A 12678-nucleotide genomic window follows, 5' to 3' on the forward strand; every position below is an offset into this window, starting at 1 on the left:
AGAACTAAGCTCGTGAATTCTAGATGCGGAATGAGCTGATAATGACAGACAGTGACACCGAGTATGAATATGCAGGGGCGGATTTATATAGGACCGTACGGGTTCACGGGAACCCACTGAGTTTCGAAATTTATATTGAATATAGGTATAATTTATGAGAGTGAACCCATATATATTTTGAGAGTGAATCCGTATACAATCTAAAGCTCTAGTCCGGTGGTAACACTCCTCCTATCAATCCTGATAACCCGTGTTCGAATCTCTATCCCAGCGCATGTTTTTATTTTTCCCCCCTCCCCCCCCCCCCCCCCCCTTTTTACCCAGCTAAGTTAGGTTAAGTTAGGTTTTGTTTTACTTTATTACCCAAAATCTCTTAAACACATACAGAACATCACACAACGCTTCAAACCTTATGTCACACCCTGACCAAAGGCGGCAGAACATGCCGAGGTGTAACGATTGCCGATAAGCGCATGACACTATTTTAAGCGACAATATTTAACAACTCATTTCATTTCACAACATCGAAAATGTCACATAACAATAATCATAAGTCAAATACAACAAAATATAGCAAATCAAATATTGTTCATTTTTGCTAATATCTTAAGGGTATTTGTGACGTTTTCTTCACCGAACTCCAAAATCAACCTAGATGCAAACCTGTAATATTTCATAAAATAAAGTTTGTCAACTCAAAATTTGGTGAGCAATTCATAGTTTTTGAGCATATATGTATATAATAGAAAAGCCACAATGTTGTATACGAAACAACAAATAAATAGCAATAATTTGGATAATATGAGGTCGCTAATAAGAATACATTAGCGGCACCGTCTATAAGAGAATACCAAATAGATTCAGATTTCATGAGGTCGTTAATAAGAATACATTTACGGCACCGTGCTATAAGAGAATGCCAGATAGTTCACGGATTTGTAAATCAACCTTCCAAAAGCGGTAAACACATAAGCATATAATCATGTAAGCATAGAACACCAAATCGAGCATTTGTTTAAGTAAAGTATACAATAACGTTTGTGGTTTAAGACTCAAGTATAAAGCATTTGATTTGAATAAGTATAAAAATCTCACCCCAAAACTAAAGATAGAAAACGGGGTATGAAGTTACTCACGTTCAAGTAATAAACTTGAAAGTTTGATTATTTGGAGATTTTCCGGAACAACGAGTTAACGTATGAAGCCTCTAAGGAAGTCTTGGATTTAGAAAGGTTACCTTGAAAATCTTTAAATGAAATAATTGTTGCAAAAAGTAAACAATTTAAAGTTCGAGGTTTAAAATGTAACTATTTAAGAATTTATAATAATAACCATTTAAAAATGTAAGTTTGCTCAAAACCGGGTTAAAGTATCTAACATTAATATTTACTTAACCAATTTTAAATAATAAGGTGGGAAAATGCTAAAATGCAAGTTCCATTGGGATAAAGATACTAAAACGGGTCTTTAACGAGTGTTCGGGTTGTTGGTTCGGGTCTTGATAATTGGTCAAACCCAAAGTTAACTTTCCAAAACAATGAACGTTATGAGATAACTCAATAAAACATAATAACACTTAACCAAGTATGTAGATATATTGTTTTAGAACTAACAACGCACGTTAAGCGAGTGTTCGGTTTTTTCGGTCCAAACTTTGTTATGAGATTAAGTTGGATCCAACATTTCCAAGTATTTAAGAAAATAATTAAAATCAGTTTGTAAACTATTTTTAAAGAAATATACAAGTCTTGATAGCTAAAAACACACTTGTGTGTCTTAAGCGAGTAAAAATCGGATTGGTTCGGTTTCCATCATACAATATGTTCCTTGATGGTCTCCACATGCCCAAATATCATAGATCTTGTATGATAATTTATAAATGAGAAATATTTAAGTTTTACAACTAAAATGTTAACAAGTCTTTTAAGCAAAAGTTTCGGTTTGGTTCGGTTTCCATCTCCCAACGAGTTCATAGATGGATTCCACATGCTTAATATTAAAGAACTTGTAAAAATGATTTTAGGAACTCAAATCTAACATTAAACATGTTCAAACAACTATTTTTAACAAAACTAGTAAGCAAAAGTTTGGTTTACAGTTTAGAGCTATTTGCGGTTAAACCGAAGCATAGACCCTCAAACTCATAACCATAGAACTTGTAAATAAACTAAAATTAGCAGAAGTTAAGCATAAATAATATGTACAAACAAGTTATATAAGTTTTTATATATCAAGAATACGAAGTCCTCCATGAAACCTTGCCTTACAAGGTCCGAAACCTCACCGATCGGAACCGGAGAAGTAACTACCAAAGGTAACAAGGGGTGTGACATTATATATATGTTGTTCCACTATAAATAAGTATTAATAAGACTACATAAGCTAATTAGAAAGAAAGAAATAACTAAGTTTGACTTTTGGAAGTCAAACCTTCAAGAACAAAATGAAAATAACCTTAAGATCTTTGTATTTGGGAGAGAAAATAAAGATGTAGCAAGTGTAAATGAGGGGGAAAGAGTGTGTATATATAGGGTAATGTTGGTGGTCAAATATGAGTGTTAAACACAAGAAATTTCATGCAAAAAGGAGTCAAAACGAGCACAAACAAGCAAATAAACGGACCCGTCACGCTACGCGACCAGAATAGGGGTCCCCCGTCGCGCGGCGCGACGGGGTGGATTTCCTGATTTTTCAATATTTTCAAAAATGGCAGTTTTGGCCCCCGAAGTTCGTTTTAAGTGATTTTTAAGCATTTTAAAGACCGAAATGAATGTTTTCAAGACCCAACAAGTGTAAAACAATATTGTAATATAAAATCCATCATTTTGATTATATCATAAGCTTTGGTTTACAAAACGGGTCGTTTTACATCAATAAAGTTTACAAAACAGATACGAATCGAGACCCGAAATTGACGAATGTCACACCCTAACCCCCCACCATCACCAACAGTCTACCGCCAACAGTCCACCACCGGCCGCCTCTCTTTCCTCCGTCGGACGTCCGCCTCTCAACCCTAGTCTCCATCTCTCCTTCACTTTTGTCTTCACGTTAATGTATAAATGGATGTTTTGATTCAATTATTCTTCTTCTTTATTTACTGAAATAACTATTAGAAAGAATGATTTTGTTGGTGTTTGTTAATTGAATTAGAATATTAGTGATGTTTAAATTTGATTCTTGTTATGTAATGAACCTTACCCGACCCGAATAGTTGAACCGACCTAAACCTTCGAATCGACCCGGAAAATTTTTATGGTCGGTCGTATAAAATTAGAGCATTTATAAACAGTGAACCTATTGGAAAAAAATCCTGAATCCGTCACTGTGAATATGGTTGTAGCAACATATGCATTTATATGCATATACAAAACCAAAATGAAGTTAACGATATCTATACAGTATACACATATCAAAAATAAAATCCAGTCGACTATATTTTGTAGTCTAACGTTTGATACTTTAGTTAGTGTAATGGATAGAAATATATATGTGATATTTAGAGGATCAATTGAATTGTGTTTGTCCCACTTAAATCCACCATCTTTTGATTAAATTAAGGATATATAGGTAAATTAACATTTCAATCTACATCAAAAAAAAAATTAGACGTTTTTTTGTCATAAAATCAAACAATGGGATTCGTGTTGCGTTTCTATCTCCAGTTTTATATTAATACCCCAGGAAATGTCACAAATGTAAATCGCCAATAAATGTAATAAACGTAAATCGAAATGGAAGACACATGTAATAACCCTAAATATGGTTACATATTTTACCTGCTTCACAATAAGACGTGTTTTACATCTTTACATAATTTACACAAGTAAACTAGTGAATTCTTTAAATAATGTAACAAAAGTAAATCGGAATGTAAGAAACGTAAATCGTTCTCTCTTCCCCTTTATATAACCAGACGTGTTTCAACTGTTATGTCTAGAGGTGGCAATTTAAGTGAGTTGGGTTGGATTTGGGTGATGTGTTAGAAACTTAGAATGAGTATGGGTCAAGATGGGTATGAGTCAATATGGGTATGGGTCGTGATGGATTTTTAAAATAGAGGGTTAGGATGGGTATGGGTAAAGTTAATCCATCTTGACCCAAGTGAAGGTTAAAATACAAAGGGTTTCAAAAACTCCTCAAAAAAATTCAAAAAATATATATAAAAAATAATAACTCAAAATATATATCAAAAACGCAAAATGTAAAATAATTAAAATGTTTTCTCGATTTCGTGGGTTTTGTTTAAAATACAATTAGATAGAGCTTGTTAGTCCATTCGAACCCATAAACAAACTCATTCTAACCCATAACCAAAAGTCACTAGCATTTCCCCAACTCATCTTGACCTCCTTGGAAAATCCTTTTGATTCATCCTGACTCATTCCAATTTTATTAAATTATTCATATTGACCAAAAACAACCCATTTGGGTTTGTTTTGCCACCCCTAGTTACGTCGCTTACATATTTTACATGCTTAACATTCAGACGTGTTTTTACATATGTTTACATGCTTTACATTCAGACATGTTTTACCTCATTACATCTTTTACATATATTACATACTTTATATATTTTTTACATCAAGCAAAAAAGTAAACATTGTATATATTTGCATGCTTTACATTCAGACGTGTTTTTACCTCCTTTACATCTTATACATTTTTTACATATTTTTTTATCAAGCAAAATGCAGATATTCCATCTGTTTACATATTTAACATACATCACCAGGAGCATATTTTACATATATAAGACAAATGTAAAATGATTGTAAGATGCTGTAACTAATAAAAATTAAACAGAACCAACTGTAAAATTGAACAATGAATATGTTTACATAATTTACATATTTTACATCTTTCATAAATAAACTAATGAATGCTATGTATACTCGTGAATCCTTTTAATAACATCACCAAATGTAATAAACGTAAATAATTTACTTAGACTCTTTTTCTATAAATAAGCAAGGTAGTGATTACATCGAAACAAAAGACAAGCGGACAGCAAGCTGCGCAACTGCCCATTTTTCAATTTGCAAAGCCCAATATTTTTAAAACTACATTCGCTAAAACGTAAATGAGAATGTAAGGCAATAAAATGTAAGAAATGTAACTGTTCTATTCAAATTTGCACATGAAAAACCTGCAAGATCAAAAATGTAAAACGTAAATAAATAATTAAGGCAATAAATGTGACAAATGTAAAACGTAAATAAATAATTAAGGCAATAAATGTGACAAATGTAAATGAACGAGTCCATTAAAAAATTCAAAATGTAATAAATAAAATAAATTAAGAAAACTATTATTAACAAACACCCATATTAACAAAACAAGGAACACAGAAAACAAAAGAAACCTAAAAACCATCTTCTCAGGGTTTTGTTTGGTATTTTAGGGACTAAACATGGACATTTGAAAACTCTCAATAATTTATTGTCAAAATAACTTCATTAAATAGAAAAAAAAACATCCAAAACACACACTTGTCAATTTTAAGTTAAACCTCACAACTCTTTTCCCTCCTAAACTAATAACCATAACATAGATTAATAATTATTCACTTTCTTTTTACACTCCATTTATATTATATATATTACATGATTAAATAGTATCCATTTTCCTTTAAACTCTTTTATATTATATTTATAAACTTTTTATAAAAATAAATATTTACATGTTATACTCCTATAAGTTGCTAGACTATATTCTAAAACATACTTGGTGAAATCCAAAAATCAACAACAAACAGTGTTTGTTAAAGATTGAAAAGAATATAATTTCAAATCTTATCATTAACATATCATAGTATCATACTATGTATATTGTTAAAGATTGTAAATAAAAAAAAACTCGAATATGCTTTCATTTTACGAAGTAATTTTTTAATCATTAAATTATAAATATATGCTTAATAGTTGATTCATTTTTTAAAAATCAATCCATTTATCTATTATATATTTTTCTTTTTGTAAATTTTCATATAAACTTGTAAATTATAAATATATGCTTCAAATATATTCATTTATTTTTTCGGTTAATTTAATAAACTATATATATGTTAAAATGTAAGGATATTATATACCAATCACTTTCGTATATAATAAAGTTTATCATATTTAGTTTATTTATTTTTTTATTAATGATTGTTTCGGGTTTTTTGTGAAACTTTAATTTGATTGTTACAAGTCAAAAGTTGGTAAAAATATTGTTTGGTATATACAAGTTAACTACATATGGCTCAAAATTTGTTACGAGTCAAAAATGGATAAAATGATTATTTTTAAAAGTCTAAAATTGCAGATAGATTTAAAATCAAATTTGTTACGGGTTCAAAGTTTTGACTTGAAAATATCAAACAAATTAAAGTTAGAATTTTAAGCGTGATTGGGTTTGGAATTTATTTTCAAAAGCATTTTTGGAGATAATGAAAAGATTCGAGATTTGACAAATTGACTATTTTTTCCAAACTATTAAAATTTTAAGAAAAGATGATGAACACTTTCGACATTATATTTAAAACATTTGTATCGACATTGATTTTTCCTTTAATAATGATCAGAATGTTGTATATGAAGCATGTCATACAAAATTATATAAAATTATACTCAAGTGAAGCAAACATTCACAAAACTGATCGGGTCATTATAGTCATATTATCACATATACAAAATCTTCTCTCTCTGTCCTCCACACTTCATGTGCAGACAGCCGTTGTACCCCAAACTTTGGGGCCCAAAGCATATGAATTATATTTTCAGCAGAAGAATCATTGAAAAGGATGGAATTGACACTCCAAGTGTGGGATTACAAATTACCAAAAGCCTGAAGACCATGGTTATCAATATGTAATCAGGTTGCACCATCACCAATTGATGCATACGTACTAAAATAGTAAAATGGCCATCTTGAAGCCGCCTCTTTCCCCTTGCATGTAAAAGTAATTTGTAGTATTTGGAAAACATTTGAAATTTTGATCTAAACATTTACAAAAACCAGAAAAGAAATAAAAGGCCATATAAAGTACCAAATTCAAACAAACTGCATCATTTAACGATAATCATAATTTCAACCACAAAAAATAAGCCGAAATCACCTTACAACATTTCAATTAAGCCAAATATCGATACAACTTTCTATCATCTCTATCCCTTTCCAAGAATTCCCTCTCGATAAGTGACTCGATTCGTTTCTTTATCACAACAGGATTCGGCAAGAACCTTGACTGCAGTTGCTTTGTAACTTCCGCCACAATATTATTATGATCCAACACCCGTCTAGCTTTCATAATTCTAACAATCGCTGCCTCGATCTGTGGCTTCCTATCCTCCTCCACCCGCTGCCTCGTTTCTTGCTTTTCAGGCTCTGATTCCTTCTGTGCCACCACCGTCCCGATCTTCACTTTATAGAACTTACTAGAAAACTTTTCATTAAAGAAAAACTCATCATCTTCACTCACATCTTTGCTCATCGGTTCTTTCCTTAAAACATTTTTTCCTTTTGCACAGGCTAATGACTGCAAGCACCGTTTAAGTTCAACCGTGGGAATCTCGACCGCCTGTTCAATTTCTTTGTAACTTAATCCATCTGTGTTGTTGAAAAGCATCAGAACACACATTTGATAGGTGGAAACATTTAGTTCATGCTTTTGGCCTTTTGAAAAAGTTGCTTTGATATCTGCAGATCCCATGTTAGTTTGCCATGTTAATCTACGCCCTTTGTGGGTCCCAAGGTAATACGTTTTGAACTTATCGCATACGGTGAGGATTTCAGGTGGAAGGTTGCAGGTGGTGGTTGATTGAGTTGGCCATGACCCGGTTGTGAGAACGTGAACAATGAGCGTTGGGCCCTCGGCTAACATGGGTCCCATCGAGTCATAGAACCCTTGCATTGTGTCTTGAGAGGTTTTCATGTCGGTGAACATACCTTCTAGCTTTGACGTAAACTGATACCCGCATTCGGTTTTTAGTTTCAGTATTAAGCTTCTCTCTGCATCTTCAGATAAACTTTTTCCCGACAGAAGTCGTTTTGCCAAATGTTGTTTGTAATACTTTTCAAACACGTCTTTTTCTTGTAGATAACGGAACAACATCATTACTTTATCAAATGCAACCTCGACATCTTCTTCACTTACACCTTTTAACCCCTTTCTAAGCCTGTCATCTACAAACAAAGAGATAAACTCCGGGGACCGTGCGTTCAAATTAATAAAATACTCAAACGCAGAATTCAAAGCGTTTTGAAACGTCTTATCGTTGTTAAACGCGAGATTAATGATCTTATCATGTTTATCCTTTTCTTCCAATAAACGTTGTACAAACTCAACCGGATCCTTAACCCGTTCCGGGTCGATCACCAGTTGTTTACCCGTTTCCCGAATGTGAGAAGTCATCACATCCCGTATTAGCGTTAACCCGTTAGGCACCCTGCGGAACAAATTATAAATCCGGGCTAAATCATCGTACTTATCGTCCACAATCATATTAACCAAACCTGAATTTTCCATGTGAACTAAACGGTTCATTTGACTTTCAATCATTTCCTTTTCAACCACATTTGTTATCTTCACTTCACTTTCCGCATCTAAATAATGTGTCACCCGATCGATTTCTTCATTTAAACGTTTCTCAGCTTTCTTCAAATACTCACCACAATCACAACACTCGATAAACTGCTGAGATTCGCCCCGATAAAAATTGGCAGAAAGATCAAGAAACGATTGTTCAAAGTCTTGTTGGTAGACAGAAGAGCCAAGATCCATTAACATTTTGACTATGTTTCTCATTAAACCTCGGTTAATAACTTCCCCGTTTCTTTCTTTCTGCACTGTTTCAAGCAGTGTGTCTTGTAGCCTTGTTTGGATGTCAGCAGAATGGATAATGTTATCCCGCCATAGGTTAAGACCAAGCTTGTGAACTGGAGTTTTGTGTGAACTAGGAATGTACGTTCTGTCCATGTACATTAATATGTCTCGTATCATTTGTAATGCTTTGTTGTGTTCCATCCATTTCCTGTTTAGTTCTTCTAGAAACAAGAGTCCCTGAGATGCTTCAACTGCTGCAGCTATTTCTTTTAAATGAACTGTCATTGTTGATACGAGTCCAGAGTATAGCTTTTCCCCAAATTTGTGCAGGACCATATTGTATGCATGCCTGAACATACATATCCCATATCATAATAAATAAGTATGTTAAATCCTGAACTCAATATAAGAAAAGAAAAAAAAGGTATCAAAATACTAACAGAAACTAGGATTGAATTTTATCATAAAATATACCAGATTAATTACTAGAAACTAACAAAGCATATATGGGCATTAACATATTATAACTACACTCAGTATTATTTGTGACTGCTCAACAATGAGCCACGGTGCACATAGATGACGCAACATGTGCCAATTTTCATAGCAAAAAAGTCCAAAATTTTAGCATCCGCCAATTTAGACTTAAAAGTGAAAAATTATCATAATCGCTAATGCAGTTTTGTAGCTTTAAGAAAGAGATAATATCAAACTGTCAATACTATCGACTGAACCATGGTTCTTGGTTTTAAATTGCGCAATGAGCTCCAATGCATTTGGTCCTAAAATCCGACGTGTGTTGCGAGTGCATTGCGTATGTGATGGCTCTTTATTAGAAAAATACTATAAAAATTAATTATACAAAATCTTTTAATATGTTAACTTTTTAAACAAAAAGTAAGAATAAGAAATTCAGATAAATAAATACAAATTAAAGCTACAGCCGGTACCACAAAACAAGCTTTATATACAAGTACACTACGCATAGACTAATAATATACATTTTAAAACTATATATAGAAGAATTTTAGGGTTTCTATAGCAATCTTATTTCCAGCCATCGTCTCCGTCCTCCAACCTTCTCCATCGACTCTCCAATAGTCTCTTATCATCTCAAGGTAACTATCGCCTTCCTTAATTAAAAGACCCGACCAAATTTCCAAGGTCCAACCCAAGTACTAATTCCATGTTGCACACATCAAATCACAATTTGCGATGACCACCTTATTGCGAAATTAGCACAGCAAGGTTACAACATGTAAACAGCAACGCATTATGTGCCGCGATGCGATATGATTAGTGCAATTTTAAAACCAAGCCATGGTTGTTAAGGAATATGAAATGTAAGATAACATCTAACATATGCAATATATATCAATACATGCATACATAGCTGATGAACAAAACCAGAAGGTTATCAAGCTTTAACACACCAAAATCATATAAGAGATTCACAATTTTAAAATAAGATGTATATATGTTAGTTCTTTCAACATGAATAGAAGTCTCTATATCCATTTATTCACACATAGCTGTCATTTCATTGTGAAAAATCTAAATAATAACTCGTAAACAAATAACAAAACCCTAAATAAATCAGATTAGTCATCTACCAACAGAAATGAATAATAACAATAATAATAATAATAATATAAACCTGTAAAGCTCTTCGAAACTTAAGCCACTAGCGTTATGATTATAAATCTCGTGAATCGCATGCTCCAATATCTTCCACGTCTTCTCGGCGTATTTCGGATCCACCACAACCCGATGCTTAAACGCCTCTATCTGGATATTTTTCTTCTTCTGTGAGCTCATCCTCAATCCAATCGGATTTATCCCCAATTTCGAAACCCTAGATGTACGTAATTTTAGGATTTGGAAGCTAAATCAGCTGGATGATAGACGGCGTGTGAGGATGAATTGAATTATATCGTTAATAGAAACTTGATGACACGGAAATCAGCAACCAAGTTGAAGTTGAGAAGCAATGATTGGGAATTTTGGTTGTACGTATCTCACGCTTTTCTCCTTTTTAACACTATTTAACCTGACCCTAATTAACTTATTCGGGTCAGGTCAGGTCAGGTCGGATTGGGTTAATCTAGTTTGGGCATTTTGAACACCAAAGACTCGACACTCGAGTAGTTCGGGTTATGCGGGTACACTGTTGACACCCCCTCCTTTTGGCTTTTCCTTTTTTGGGTACATGCAACGGTTATACAACTCGATTTTGAAGATACGAAATAGCTGATGGCAATGACTATATGCTATTAAGTTTCTGATTTTTTTAGTTTTCATGTTTCCATATAAATGCAGGTATACAACGCTTTATTTACCTTTTTTTCATACTTTCTACCAAATGTTTACATACACAAACACAGTATTTCTACTCTATGGAACTAAATAAACCAAGGGTTGGTACAACCAAGAAATCTCTAGGAGCCGGTAGAGGAGGTGAAAATATTAGACTTTGACGGGACAATATTAGACTTGAAGGCGTATACTGACTCACACGAAAGTTGACCGTCCCGGTAATTAAAATTGTTCTTAATTGAAAACGTGAATAAGTGAGAGAATATAAGTGTTCTTGTGATTTTTGCATTTGTTTTTTTTTAAGTTTGAAGTATGCAACTTTTATTTGAATGACACTCTATTTTTATTTCGTTAAAAAGAAAAAGTAAAATATTTTAGGGTGCTTGAAAGGAGCGACGTCACTAATTCGAATAATTTAGGTAGTTAATGATAAATATGAAGTGACAATATAAGATTACTGGAGTCTGGTATACTTTCGGGTACTTTTAAAGTTTTTTACGCCCGCCTCCCTTTAACAAACATATTTGACAGTTGATTGGGAATATAACATTGTAAGTTCACTGTTGTTTATTAAGCTGCATAAAAGTAAAAAGCCACCGACGGTAATTTATGTACATGTGCCCGATAAATAAAGTTGGACCCGTTGGGCCCGACCTAGCTCATATTGAAGAAGCCCACTAGGTTCCTCCACTTGTACCTTGAAAAAAAAACGTGCATCCATATTCCATCACCCTCTAGTGTCGTGAGGCACTACAGGGCTACGTGCTATAAAATCTTAATTATTAGTCCACGATATTGGCAACGAGTTAGGCCCAACCTTCGGCTTTAGGTGACCTGAATCGGGCTCTTACTTATCTTAGGCTAGGCTATTTATATTTGTTTCTTTCATGTGTCACCTTCTTCTTATTTATCTTTTTCATATTTGTCACTTATTTTTAGGTTGGGCCCAGCATGTTGCCCAATGTAATGGGATTGTCCAGGCCGATCATCCATTCTAGATATGAATCATTAGTTTCGTCTTTTCGTTGACTCATTGGCACTTTAGTAGAGTTGGTCCAATTCATATCCACCCGTAAGTTAAAACCGTAAAGACTTCCACTGCATTACTTCCCTTAATCAACGGTGCTCTAGGATGAAAAAACATGAGTTGACAATAAACTTAAAGTGCTACGACAAATATGAGTGGATATGATCTTCAAGTAATTTACACGTCACATTCTCCCACCATCGAAGTATGTACATCAAGGGGCATTGCTGAGATAAGTTGAAAGTGGAAACACCATGGAGTATTGACTTCAATTTGGCGTCTTGGCTAATGAGACAGCTTATTGTAATGTTGATCTCATCTAATTTGTGGTTTGGCGCCTTATTTTGAACACGTAGATGGCCCATTGTCTTTTGGTGATATTTAGGTTCTTGTTTATGATGATCGGTTTTCATCCATGATGGTCATAGTTCATTGGGCACACCCCATCAGCCATGGAAATTCCTGACGTCAATAAACATTAGACGAGTTCATTATTGAATTTGTAGCTTCGACACGACATGTCAAG

The 12678-nt window shown here is 33.5% G+C and overlaps 1 protein-coding gene across 1 annotated transcript; it reads right to left on the reverse strand.

Moving 5' to 3' along the window:
* Window positions 1-6725: 6725 nt before the first annotated feature.
* LOC143602186 (cullin-3A-like) lies at window positions 6726-10679 on the reverse strand. Its single transcript, XM_077079386.1, has 2 exons — window positions 10467-10679; window positions 6726-9158 (listed from the first exon to the last, which is right to left on the reverse strand). Exons 1-2 carry the CDS (start codon window positions 10625-10627, stop codon window positions 7118-7120), a joined length of 2202 nt encoding a protein of 733 aa, XP_076935501.1. The 5' UTR covers window positions 10628-10679; the 3' UTR covers window positions 6726-7117.
* Window positions 10680-12678: the final 1999 nt, after the last annotated feature.

This window comes from Bidens hawaiensis, unplaced genomic scaffold (genome assembly GCF_021521415.1).
Source record: "Bidens hawaiensis isolate Kalapana, Puna unplaced genomic scaffold, B.hawaiensis_p1.1 tig00058103_1, whole genome shotgun sequence".
NCBI lineage: Eukaryota > Viridiplantae > Streptophyta > Magnoliopsida > Asterales > Asteraceae > Bidens > Bidens hawaiensis.

Excerpts from the sequence above, each read along its gene's own strand:
- LOC143602186 (XM_077079386.1), bottom strand. The coding sequence starts at position 10,627 with ATGAGCTCACAGAAGAAGAAAAATATCCAGATAGAGGCGTTTAAGCAT. Across the intron at positions 9,159-10,466 it reads AGTTTCGAAGAGCTTTACAG|GCATGCATACAATATGGTCC; the intron begins GTTTATATTATT and ends ATGTATGTTCAG.